Source organism: Anabas testudineus, chromosome 12 (assembly GCF_900324465.2).
Source record: "Anabas testudineus chromosome 12, fAnaTes1.2, whole genome shotgun sequence".
Classification (NCBI taxonomy): Eukaryota; Metazoa; Chordata; class Actinopteri; order Anabantiformes; family Anabantidae; genus Anabas; species Anabas testudineus.
Window position 1 is genome coordinate 1,490,976 of NC_046621.1, and position 13,496 is coordinate 1,504,471.

General features: G+C 40.8%; 1 protein-coding gene across 1 annotated transcript; it reads right to left on the minus strand.

The window, feature by feature from the left end:
- Nucleotides 1-735: 735 nt before the first annotated feature.
- On the minus strand, nucleotides 736-13,357 carry naa25 (N-alpha-acetyltransferase 25, NatB auxiliary subunit). Its single transcript, XM_026355845.1, has 24 exons — nucleotides 13,261-13,357; nucleotides 10,617-10,702; nucleotides 8,688-8,826; nucleotides 8,478-8,596; nucleotides 8,295-8,369; nucleotides 8,115-8,222; nucleotides 7,875-7,953; nucleotides 7,221-7,332; nucleotides 7,045-7,134; nucleotides 6,454-6,626; nucleotides 6,254-6,366; nucleotides 5,962-6,169; nucleotides 5,368-5,457; nucleotides 5,105-5,285; nucleotides 4,842-4,941; nucleotides 4,577-4,728; nucleotides 4,357-4,482; nucleotides 4,016-4,259; nucleotides 3,725-3,848; nucleotides 3,581-3,646; nucleotides 3,385-3,482; nucleotides 3,170-3,280; nucleotides 2,922-3,062; nucleotides 736-2,777 (listed from the first exon to the last, which is right to left on the minus strand). Exons 1-24 carry the CDS (start codon nucleotides 13,316-13,318, stop codon nucleotides 2,655-2,657), a joined length of 2,916 nt encoding a protein of 971 aa, XP_026211630.1. The 5' UTR covers nucleotides 13,319-13,357; the 3' UTR covers nucleotides 736-2,654.
- Between the last annotated feature and the right edge of the window lie 139 nt (nucleotides 13,358-13,496).

Below are 13,496 nucleotides of genomic sequence, written 5' to 3' on the forward strand. Positions count from 1 at the left end.
CTGTTGAAAAATGAACAAAAAGAGACACAAACATTAAGAAAATGATGAAAAACAAACACAGGACAACCAAAGATGAAATCAAATTAAACATTAATAGTTGAAAATAAATTATATAAAATAAACTGTTGTAAAATGACCAAAAAGTGACTACATAACTTTATAAGCAAACACACCTCCACTCACTAAGACACACAAAACAACCACAAGGTGCAAAATGAAGCTTTGTGTCTCACTCGGTGTATTAGTTTTGTGCCTCTTCCTGGTTATTTTGCATCAGTTTATACTGTACACGTATGTATGTGTTGTTTTGCATCATTTCTTGTTTCAACATGTTTTTTTAAGAACATTATCCATGTCTATGTAGGAGTTTTGTGTGTCTGTTATTTATTATTCTGCTTCTAATAATATTGTACTTTTACTAAAGTACGAGTTAGAATCCAGGACTTTTACTTAATAAAATATCCAAAAAGTACTCCAATCTAATAATCATATTCTTTTAGGTAATAGTCATGCATTCAGAAGTTTAGTAAAACAGGTTGTTGTCAAATATATATTTAGATATATTTTTCTCTCTCTCAATCAAATAGTAATAAGAGTTCATTCATTATATTTATAGTTTGGTAAATAACAATAAAATGTAAAAATGACTAAAACAATTAAAATAGTTGCAGATAAAGTTTCTGTGAATCAACTTTTAGATTTGAAATAATAAAATAAGAGGTATAGACAAAATTCTCACATATCCTTGTTTTCTTTTATTTAAAAAAAGCTTCGACATTCCAGTGTTTCGGTTTTCCATTTTCTAACAAAAGTGGGTGGTGCGATGCCTCCAGATTGTCGACCTTTACTCTGAACCTCAACAGCAGCAGCAGCAACACGCAGTCGGGTCACAGACGTCTTCTCTGCATTTGAACAGCTGGGTTCTTACTTCACAAAAGGCTTTTATTAGCAGAAGTGTTTGTGATCGTGATGCACGTACAAGACAAACAGGAAGGGAAGGTTTCAACGTTGACTCACATTTTCACACAGCTCTGCCAAAACCTTAATAAAACAGTAAAAACTAAAATCCAACTGCACTCGACCTGCAGTCGTGCATCAGTGCTTCTTGCTGATATCCGTATGTAAACTGTGCCTGCTCTTTATTAATCTCATCCATTATTCATAACAGCGGAAGATGCAAATTTTTCACGAGCTGACAAAATGCTGAAGCTGTTTTGGTTCATGATGTTTTTGAGGTGGTTTGGGCGTCTTTAGTGGGAATGACAAAAACATTAACACCAGGACAAAGCTCAGCATCTTCTGCAGCTGCTTTAAAAACCACACTAACATCCTCACACGCTATGCTCTGAAAAGGCTGCCTCAACTCCTATTTACAGTTAGGTCCAATGTTTTCCTGTGAAATCCACCTCTATGGGTTCAAGCTGGTAAAACCAAACTACATGCTGGCTGAAAGTAACTGTCCCTGCTATCAGATCCCCTCGGTGGTTTGGTCTAGACTGAACTAGAACACGTGGCAAAACATGCACTGTTTCATCAGGCAAATTAAAATTTGCATCGTTGATTTTGTCAGAACATAGTTTGTGATGATTTCTCTCGTCACTTGATTGAAACCAGTGGTTGCATAAGTCTAGAAAGATAAACCGCAGAGGATTTGAGAAGAAAACACTCATTTTCAGTGCACATACATACGCAGGTGATCACACATGGTGACTTAATAATTATCAGTCCAGTCAGTCTTAAAGGATTCTCATTAGTTGATCCATGTCTGATTGTGTTTGTGCTGGAACAACCCAATTTTTACAGACAAGTTTACCAAGCACCACTACAGCTGGAACTTAAAGGAAAAGAAAAGTAAAGCAGCAGACAAATGAGAATTAAAAAAAGGGTCCTGTTATTGAACTCATGCCACTGCTCTGTATAATACTGCAACTACAGAGGTGGTTCCACTTAAAGTATCAAAGCAACACACAAGATGCACAAAGCAAAAAACACACAAACAACAAAGCAAAGTCAATGACAAAACTTTTGAACGGAGAAACTTCAGTCTGGCGGCTTCTGCTGGGAGCCAGGTGTCCATGTTTCCACAGAGTGCATCAGTTTGAATGCAGAATTGCTCCTCGTGATGGAGAGAAACAGGAAGAGCAGCAAAGACTTCTCCTCCTCCGCAGTCACCAGAAAAACCGAAGAGGAAACGTAACTGACCAACGAACAGGATAGTGGTTTATTGTGTCTTATATTCGCATTTACTCGACGAGTAGTTGCTCTTTACTATGTACAATAATTTATTAGATTAGTTCATCTAAAACTGCTTATTCGTGATTCCTAATTTACTATATGTACTTTAAAGAAGCATGTTTGTTCCTCATCTTCACTTAAATTCATGACTTTACTTACAAGCTTATGTGCTATAAGAGTTGCAAATGTTCCAGGGGTGTGCGTTGAAGTCAAACTAAGAAACATCCAGACAGGAGGTCGTAAATGCTGAGTAAGGAATATGCAGGAAAGGAAGGAGCTCAGAAATGACGTGTGACGGGGGGGGGGGTTGGTTTGTTGAACCAGCCAACCAGCTGCTGGGCTGACAGTAGACAAGGTGAAGGTCACGGGGGTTTGACAGCGGGAGTATAGTCATCTTATTCTGGGGTGTGTGATGGCATTCAGATCTTGAGGTTCTTTAAAGTTTCTGCTCTCTTTTTGAGCAGATCTCCCACCTCCTGTAGCGAGCGCAGGTAGCTGCTCTGCACCTTGTCCATAGCAGCTTTTGTAAACGACGCCTCGTCCTGAAACACACACACACAGAAACACATCAGCGTCACAGAGCTTAATATTTTGTTGTAGATGTTACTGGCAGAATCTGATGAGCAGTATAATCACATAACACACTGTTGAGGTTTGTTAGGCTACATCTCGCTGCACACACCAACCTGTGTGTTTCCTTCTATGGTTAAACTGGCCAGTTTAAGGGCCGTCATGCCAGTCTCTTGTCCCTTTATATGCTCCAAAGCCTGCATAAGCAGATCCTGCAAACTCCCTGTCAACTCCTGGAACCCGCTCACCACCACCGGCTGCAAGAGACACAGCATCAGAGCAGCACTGATATTACAGACACCTGTTAACAGAAAAGTGTGTTTTATATATTGTAATATTTTAAAGTGTGTGATGGTGAATTTACCAGAGTTGTGTTAGCATCCTTTTTCTTCTTTTTCTTCTTCTGTAGACTTGTCTTGAGTGGTCGGAGGATCTTGGCACAGTAACTAGCCATCAACAAAACTATGCACACCGTCTGTGCAAAGCAACATTAACATGTTACAACATGACCACATCGAATTCAGTGAACGAATGAAGAAACAGAAACTGAAACACTGTAGAAGCTAGAAGACTTCTCACCTCAACAAAGAAGATGAGGTTTTCTAAAAAGGAGGGCTGGGTTTTTAATTTGGTCTCTTTCAGTTCCAATAAATCCCCTTTGCATTTGTGCAGTATTTCTGTAGAAAGCAGAGAAACATAAAGCACAACAGACACAGAATAAAGTTTAGCTCTGTTAATCTGCAGGAGATGAAAAAGACTTCAGCTGCTAACTCACCTTGAAGCTGCACTACTATTGATTTGAAACCATTACAGATCTGGGTTTGGAGCTCAGATGACTCATCTAGGAAGATACAAAGAGGAGTGAGTAAGAGGTAACAGGAAACATCTGGGCTTCATGTTAGCTACCATCTCTTCTTACCAAGTCCAGCAGTTTCCAGATCCTGTAGGTGGACAGACAGCTGGAGAGCTGCAGCCTGACACTGACAGCTCCCACTGGACAGGGCCTGGGCCAGGCGGGTGCAGGGTGGTCCCGGGAATGGGTACTGACGTGCAACATCAACATCAATACGGCAATTTACTCCTACTTACTAACATAGTACATTACAAGACCTTACCTTGTTAAAGATATTCTATGTATGCATGAATCTGTAATCACAGTAAATTTAGGGAGTTCTAAACTGAAAACCTGGAGCACTTTGTGCAAACCTACCTGTGTACGTTTTTCTGCTAACTGAGCCGCTGTCTGGAGAGTCTGGTTGAGCTGGGAGAGCAGGCTGCTGTGGACTGAGCTCTTGTCACCGACACCATTCTCGTGGGTCTTCTCCGAGTTTTGCTGTGATGCTGTGTGTCCCATGGCGGCCAAAGAGGCGAGAAGTCGAAGTGTAAGAGAGCGTATCCTCAGCCAGACTGACTCTTCCTCCAGAGACTGATGTCGGTGCTCGTCAGTTAGCTCTCTGCACAAGGAGGATGAACGAGTTGATTTGGGGTTTGAGAGTATCCAGGTAAGAATAAGTACATCAATTACTACTTATTATGATAATTGTTCTATACCTCTCTTTAGGGTTCCAGCTGGTGAAAACAGTCAGATCTCTGTTGTCCCTCATATTGTCCCAGGGGATGTCGTCCTCCTCTGCAGACAGGGACATGGCCTTCACACTCTCCTCCAGACTCAACACACTGGAAAACAGGTCAGAATGACAACCATCAAGACATCATGTAAATGAAGAATTCAGCTCCACATCAGAAGTAATATTAAGTAAATTATTCTTACATATCAGCCTCAAGAAACAGGTCGAGCAGCATCCTCTCAGTGCGAACTTGGGCAAAGTGCAGCGATTGGTTCAACCTGTTCCTGAGGGCAATGAACTCTGGGATCTTCTCAAACGCTCCGTACTTATACGCCTGGATGATATACTCTGAGGTCTGGTGGGAAGGGAAGGAAAAAGAAAGCAGGGTGAATAAAAGAACGAACAGAAAAAGGTAACAGAGAGCTGGAGATGCTTCATTTTAAAAGTCAGGAAGTGGGATAGACTTACATCTTTCTGGTTAGAGTGGAAAAACCTGAGGGAGAAATTACAGGACTGTGAGGCAGCAGCGAACTGACCCAGTGGCTCAGCGTAACGTGTTAACAGAAACCTGAAAACAAAAACATAAAAAGATATACTGCCTTGTTAGTATGGGTTTGTTGTCATCAAGCATAATCATCACACGTCTGTGTGACCACACAGCTTTCACTGCTGCTCTGACAGAGAAGTGAAGAAAGAGTTAAGACTAAATGTAGGTGTTTGTTTGTACCGACCCTATGGTGTCATGCTGTACATGCTTGGCATCCAGGCTGGAGTAAAGGTCCACGACAGGCTCGAAAGCTCCCAGATGACAGTAAAGGAGCAGCAGCAGCAGTTTGAACTGAGCGTTGGAGAGACTGTGAGACAGACCCTCCTCCAGGAGACCCAAACATTGCCATATCATGTTTTCATCCCCTAACAACACAGAGGGCAACGCATTTAGACACATCGTCACAGAAACACATGAAGGAACAAGGAATATGACAAAGAAACTCACCGGTCTCTGTCCATAAGTCAATGTATACATGAGCTGCCATGAGACAATACATATCAGAGAACTGCAGCTCTGTCTTTAGAGCGCTCTTCCCTGTTAAAGACAAGTCAGAAAAAGACTATTTACAGGTAAGCAACCAGAAATATGAACATTTAACTAGAAAACAATTTTCACAGCCAACAAAATAAATCACACGAGAGTTGTTTAAATTGTGTTTGATGTAAACCTTGTTTAAAAGTGAAACTCCATGTTCATTCACAAGACAGAAACTCTGCAGCTCCAGCTTTTGTATGCAAATGTCTTTGTACAGAAACACGTATTTGAAACAGGAATAACAACAGCGACAACACTCTTGGTTTGCATGTGAATGATCTACTGAGAATCATCATTTGACTGAGGCTGTTTGGACGACTGTTTCAAGCTTCATGAAGTCTACCGAGTTTCTGAGCCAGGTTTAGATAAGTCAGTATCCCTGACCTCCGTGCTTAATGCTGCAGGTTCCACTTTATGGTAAAGCAGTGGTCAAAGCTATTACCTACGACACAGAGAGAAGGCCATATTAAGCGTGGTTAAACTAAAAATAACAGATGTTCTTACCAAACTTGAGCCCATGATGATAATGAGCCTTGAGCTCCGTGATAAGCAGCAGTTTTCCATCCACGTCGAGAGAGTGGTGTAGTCCGAGTGCTCGACTCAGCTGACACATGCACAAATGTCTCTGCAGGGCTTTGGTGTCCTCTGGAAAAGCGAATCCTTCCTCTCCCCGCTCCCCCAGTGGAGCCGCTTCACTCAGACGGTTAATGAACTAAAATGTTCAAAGACAAATGTGGTTCTCAGTCAACCCGTTTTTAACTAGCTCTTCAACAACACTGCTGTAAGTGTGTCTTACCTGAACACGCTGCTCAGGAGAGAGCAGATGTAGGTATATTTTTAGATCTGTTATGCAGCAGGGTTTGTCTCCAAACTTTGCAAAGAACTGCACCATTAGCTCTAAAGGCTCACCTGTTCAGAGCCAAACAACAGACTGTCACATACAAAGGCTAAAACACCTGATATAATTACATTGTTTGTACAACCCATGTGTTTTACCTAGCAGGCTTTCTTCAGGACAGCCCCTTGCTCTCAGTCTGTGTATTAATTCCAGTCGAGCTAAATAGGGCCCTCTGAGGGAGCGAGACTCTTTCCCGTCCTCTCCCTTAATTCTCTCTTCTACAAACCTCACCACTTCAGCCACGGTGTGATGAACAGAACCCTCCGAACAGCTGCAGACAGACAGAAACATACAAATGCAGATCAAAACTGGATAACAGTCTCAAAAGGAATTCTGTTCTCGCTTGTTGACCTCCAAAGTTTAGAGGTAAACAACAGAACAGCACCCCAGGAACCCACAGAGATCCAAACACAGCAAGTCCTAGCTGTTCTAAAATTCTTTGACGCATGAGCTCTGTAATTATAATTAAATCAAATCAGCAGAAAATAAAATGTAATGTAAACTCTGATTCTGATGTTGACTCAGTGGGTGAACATCTTGTGGTTTTTCATCATCATCATCTTCATCATCAATAAAAGGCTGTGTTGGATTGAAGTTGGAAGCTGTTAGTGTTACTACATGTATTTTCAACTATTTCATGTGAAAACGTGTCTTGGTCAGTACATACATATAAAAACCTTTGTACTCACTGTTCTCCTTCTTCAGGCGGACTCCATGACTGATCCATCAGGTGGAAGAGAGAGTCAAAGTAGGAAGGATAGAACTGCCAGTCATCAGGACTAGAAACAGAGACACACACGTTTGTTTCTGGGGTTTTATTTCTGTACTTCTCTCTGTCTGATCTCAGGTACGAGCCTACACTCACTTTTTGAGTAGCAGCTTGTGAGCCAAGGCGTTACACTCCGGCCAGCGCTGTAGCCGCTGGTACAGCATCATACACTTGTTTTCTCTGCTCTGCAGCTCACTGGTCAGCTTCTCTGTGGGACGATACACAGACAAGGTTCTGCTTCATTTGTGTGCTTCCGCTCCACTCTGCTTAGTCCTCAAATAGTGAATCAGTGAATCTATTTCAGTATAATATTAGTATAATAAAGATGATTGCATAAGAAAGTTTTCACAATACATTTTTATTACCAACACATCTGGTCTTTCAAGGTAAGTTAAATACTAGAACTAGTGTCAACTAGTCTCAACAAAACATCAACCAGGTGCTGAGAGTTCAACTTGCAAACCTAATAAGTGATAGCCTAGCTAACAGCACGTGACACAAGCAGTTCTTGGTTCTAGCAAAGAGTTGGAGTCACTCTGGAACCCGTTTCCCTGGCCGAGAGCTGGTTATTTGGCTGTCGGAGGAAGAACTGGTTCAAAATTAAGCACTGGCTCTGAAGCAGACTGGCAACTCGCTCAGTGGAAAAGTGGTAACAGGAGGACATTATAAAAGTTTAGAAAAGAAAAAATACAGTCATATTAACTAATAACTCAAGAATCGAACCACAGGAAATAAAGAACATCCACCTACCCCCGAGTGGACCTCTGATCACTTCCAGAGCCTCTACACATTTTCCCAAACGCTCTAGAATCATAAAATACAGCTGCACCTACAATGACACATAAAAGTTATGTTAAGTATAAGTTCACATTTATCTGCTTGTTGGAGTTGGAAGTAAACTACAGTGTTGTGCTTTTCTTGGCCATTAAAGACCTCGAGTTTTGATGAAATAACATGACAACTCTCAGGACGTACAGACAGATTACTCACCTCTGCTTCTGCTTCTATCTTGTCCTCCTTCACCATTTTTTCCACCATGCGTTCAGCCAGAGGCAGAAACATGGTTTGGGCCAGTTTTTCATCTTGTGCGGAGATGGCCTAAACAACAGAGCACATGTCATCTACAGAACAGTGAGGATGTTAAAGGGATGTGAATGTGCCTGCACATACCTGCATCACCAGACTCATGACAGACCAGAAGTAATATGGATTCTTAGGGACGATTTTATACAGAGCCATTCCTGCCTGTAGAGAGTGAAGTTAACATCATCTGCATTATTCTCACTCTGCATTCATTCAGCTGTTGGTCTTTGTGTATTTACTCGTTTCTAAGTGCAGACACCATTGTCTCACCTGCTGCATCTTCTTGTACTCTCCCACACGAGCGTATGCCATGAAGAGGTGAGAGTGATACTCCTCGCTGAGAGGAACCTTCTTCACTGCAGCTTCATACAGCTTAGTGACCAACTCCGCTGTGAACAACAGCCACAGTATTCAACATGGAGTCCCTCCAGTGTTAGTAGCAGCATTCAAATAGGAGTGAACATGTCTGTGTGTACTCACGACGATGCATCTCTCTGTACAGAATAGTCAGAGCTTGTAGTGAGTTGTCATCGGTGGGCTCTAGAGTAGCCACTTCCTGGGCCAAACTGAAAGCTTCATCCTGCTTTCCAGTCCTCTGAAGGCCAATAGCCTTTAGGACCTGAGAGGAGGGGGAAAGATAAGAACAAGGACAGAAAAGAAGAGGAAAAACTGGTGTAAGGTGAAGTTCATACTCAACAATACAGCTGTGAGAAGACTGAATGTGTGGAAGGAGAACATAGAAAACCACTTCAGATAATCATATGCAGTGTAGCGTTTGTCTATCAGAACCACTGTGGGCAACTACAGTAAGTTACAAGGCAGCCAAAGATACAGTGGCAAGAAAAGGTATGTGAACCTTTTGAACTGTTGTGGTTTTCTGCATTAATTCGTCATAAAACACTTTGACATCACTTTTCAACCCTTTCCAGCTTCATGTAAATCAGGAATTCTTGATTGTAGATCCTCTGAAAGCTCCTTTTGGAGATGCATGGCTCACATAAGCAGATTCTTCACTTATTTGGTGCCATGCTTCTGTCCACCTGATGCATGCATGTGCAATATGTACTTTCTTTCTAGCTGGTTTGTTTACCAGTTAGTTTTCAACTGCTCCTGTTTGTTGCCGAATGTTTTCTTTCTAAAAACAGCAGCACTCCCTGCAGCTGAAAGACAATGTTATAAGAGCAGATGCTATAGTCCGACAATGGCCAACAGCCGACTGTCGGATTTATGCGCCACGACGCTAAAGGAGAGGACAGCAGATTGCCTCCTGTAGGTTCATTGTTTTATTTTTATTTCTTAATACTGTGTTGCCTGTGAAAAAACTCATTTTAGCTGCTTCAACAAGCAACCAAACTACCTCGTCTTTGTTCACAACAATCTCAGGGTAAAAAGCATTTCGTGCATGTGAAAACAATTAGCCAATGCATCACGTTGCTCACATTGTGTTGCAGATAAATATCCATCTTTTTTTAAGGCACAATGCCGCGTTGTTTTGATGTAACCTGTCTGATGTGTTATCACACTTTTCCATTTAAATGAAAGTCTGTCTGAGCATGATGATGTTGTTCTTAATATTTACATCTGTCGCCATGTATAAGGGGATGTAAGAAGACAGGTGGAAATGTAGACTAAATATATGTCTCCAAAGCAAACAATGTGAGGGTTTTATGGTCGTTTAGTTCTGCTTTAGTTTATAACCACATTGAAACATTCAGCAAGTTAAGTTATTTCTCTTTCAGTTTGTTTAGAACTATAATCTTCAAGCTACAATGTGCAACATAAGCTAGTGTTAGCATGACAATCCAACTCAATCCATTCTTACCCAAGTTGCCAAATTAAGCTATCAGCTGGAACTGGTTGTCAATTTAGTCTTAGAAAAATTGAAATTAAAAAAATCAATCAGTATAAAGGGCCTGAAATCGGACCATATAATCCGGACTGTTTAATAATTATTTACCATCTTTGCTGAGAATACAAACATTTTCAAAAGTATTCTGAGATATCAGACTGAGCCAGGTGGCCCTATCTAAAGTCTGGCAGCCGTGACCCCTACAGCAGCACCAGCAGCAGCAGTAGCACCAGCAGCATGTGTTCATCCCTGTCAAAGTGTCCTTGAGCAAACTGCTTCAGTGTGCCGGTCTGGTGAAATGTACGTTTCTCTTAGAGGAACGAGCAAAGAGAAATCCTGACAGTGGAATTTAATAAATTTAATTATGTATTAACAGCTGAAAAGTCCCTTTAGGTATTTAATTTTAGGGGTTACTTCAGAGTACTGCTATCTGTTTTGTATGCACAGGCTTAAACAAATCTGCATATTTGTAACATCCATTCAGGCTTATGCCAGCAGTGGAGGCGGCTTCATAAAAAGCAAACAAAACTTTCAGAGAGAATAGTCCCTTAGTCGCCTACCTTGGCACAGTGCAGGTCCTTATGTTTCTTCAGCAGTTTATCTGCCTGCTGTATCGCCATTTTATTGTTTCCATTATCAAGGTAATCTGGGGAAAAACAAGAGAAAACAGCACACAGTATATGAGTGTCAAATGCGTAGTGTATTCACCCAAAGCAACATCTTTAAATGTCTGTTTAGTCGTAGATTGATATGAGTTTTCTCTGGTTGAGACTGATTTTTAGAAAGCAGGGAGACAGATACATAATGCTAAGATGTTTTCCCCCCAAATTAATAAGTACGAATGAAACAGAAATATGCTGAACTAAAATGAGGATTTAATTAATTATATAAATTCTTTAATTATTTCAAGTTTAGAATACGTGGATGACCTACACTCCATACTATCCCTGAACGTCTTATCGTGTGCAGCTATTCTTAAAGAGCTATTTAGCAAGATTTCACCCTCTATACAGATAATTGTGTACAGAATAAAAGAAAGTAACACAAGCTCTCGGTTAAACGTAAATGTAGTCTGACACCTAGTCAGTGTCTTTTATGATTCACAGTTTCAGTACAGCTTAGTTTGGAATCAGACTGAACTTATCAGCCCTGGATGTAAAAGATACGCGTCAAAGTTCCTCAAATTTCTGCAGTCTTTCTTTGGTTCACCTGTGGTGACAGTTTGAACAGAGAGAATAGACATGACATAATCACTGTGTACTGTCTGGCACAGTTAATTTTGGCACCCAGCTGTCCTGAGGTTTTTCTGTGTGTGTGTGTGTGTACATACTCTGGCTTTTACCATCCCATCAGAAAGACAAAGCTCTATAGTTACACTGACAGCTGTACATTATAATTAATAGGCTAATTTTTTATAATGAAATATATAATTAGTACTATACATCAAAAACAAAATACATGTAATATAAACAGAACTGCCCAACCTGTCTTACATTGTTGCTTCCACAAGATATTGTGAAAATTCCCCCACCAGATGTCATATTACCATATTGACAATATTACATGACGATGTGTTTGCATATGTGACCCAACATGAGCATTTCACGTGACCAAAAACACAATGAGTAATGAGAGCAGACTTTTTTTTTTTTTTTTTTTTTTTAAAATCACTGTATGTGCACAGCTCTGATACACCATAAATAAATAAATAAATATTATGTTCTAACCAGCTAGCCGTTGAAAAGAGACTCTTCAGGCCTCTTTAGAATACTTTACCAAATCATTGTTACTGACTGGGTTTAATACAAATTGAAATTGATTATTATTTCTATTATCTATTACTTACTAAGTTTCTCAAACCAACAGATTCAGGTTACTGTCACAAAGCATCTACTTCTTCATGAGAAGTATCTGTCTTTAGCATCTTTAAAAATGAACTAAAGGATTAAAGATAATCCAAATAAATTCACCATTACTCTAACGATTATTCGTTCATTAGTCCCTAGACAGAAAATTAACCTGCAACTATTCACCTGTTATAGTGCTTTTTTATGCATATATGTAAAATTCTTTACATTTCCAGCTTCTCAAGTTTGAATACTTGGTGCCTTTCTTGGTAACATCATATCAAATTGAATCTCTCAGTCACATCACATCACAAGACGTGCGTCAGTGGTTAAATCTGGGTTTTAGGGTTAATTGACAAAAATGATTATCCATTTAATGTAAAATGTAATGTACTAGTCTTTTAATTAAAAGTATTTATGCTCATTATTTGTGAGAATATGAAACAGTGAAGTAGTATTATTTTTTATGCATTTCAGAACCATTATCAATAAAACAACCTGCAGACTGCTGGTAAAGGAAATGATCTTAACTACTCAGATGAAGTAACAGGAACTGTACTTCATCAGTGGACAGTAAACAAGTGCCAGCCATGAGAAGTTTGCTTCCACACATTCAAACAAATAAAACACAATTAAAAGCCCTGCATTTCCTTTTTTCATTTGTCTAATCGTCTGATCTAAACATTTAGATCTTACTAAGAAGAGCTCCGTGAGCAGTGACAGCTCCATGCTAGCTGGCTAGTTAGCATGCTAATGCCTCCCATGTACTGGAGTTAGCTTGAAGCATTGTCCTTAAACTATTATGAACCTGATGCTAGCTGGAAGAAAACCGTGTAACATTTAGCTACAAACCACTGGACAAACCCTGGACCCGGACAACTAAAGAAAACAGCCATCAACTTGTGTCACTCAAACTAGTTAACTCTCACAATTAACCAACTTTTCCCTTTTTAACGTGTGGAACTGTTGCTGCCTGATTAGGGCTAGCTTGCACATTAGCACGCTAGGCTAGCTGTCAAACACCGACCGTTAGCACATGAGAAAGCACTTTAAGTCAAACTGGTCGACAGAAAAAGCCCAAGTGCCGCGACACATCTGAGGATGTCCACGGGTTTAAGGCACAGACACGCACTTTCAACCGGAGACCCGCTGTGGCGGTCGTACAACAGACCGGGTAAGGTGCACTGTCATTGGGCGCTGCGGGCAGCGGAGTCCGTGGTTGGAGCTGGAGGGGCCGCACCGCTGCCCTCCGACTCCAGCACCCTCTTGTTTCAACAAATGCTCTGGTACAGGAAACTGAAACGTTTAGCAAAGCTCGGAGCACGAACAAATGTCCAACTCCCCATTGAGGGCTCACCGTATATTGGTCTGAGTCTCCTGTCGTTGGGGTCTTGCACATGGCCTCTCGCCGCCATGGTGGAGTTTACCTGCTGGGTAAAGGCTCGCACATGCGCACTGAGAGCTGCGTCTAGGAGCGATTAAAGGATTTTAGAATACTCAGGAGCAGCAGTACTCCAAGTACTTCAAGTACTCCAAGTACTGCAGTACAGTTACTCAGACACACAGTACAATTGTACCACTGCATTCATTTAA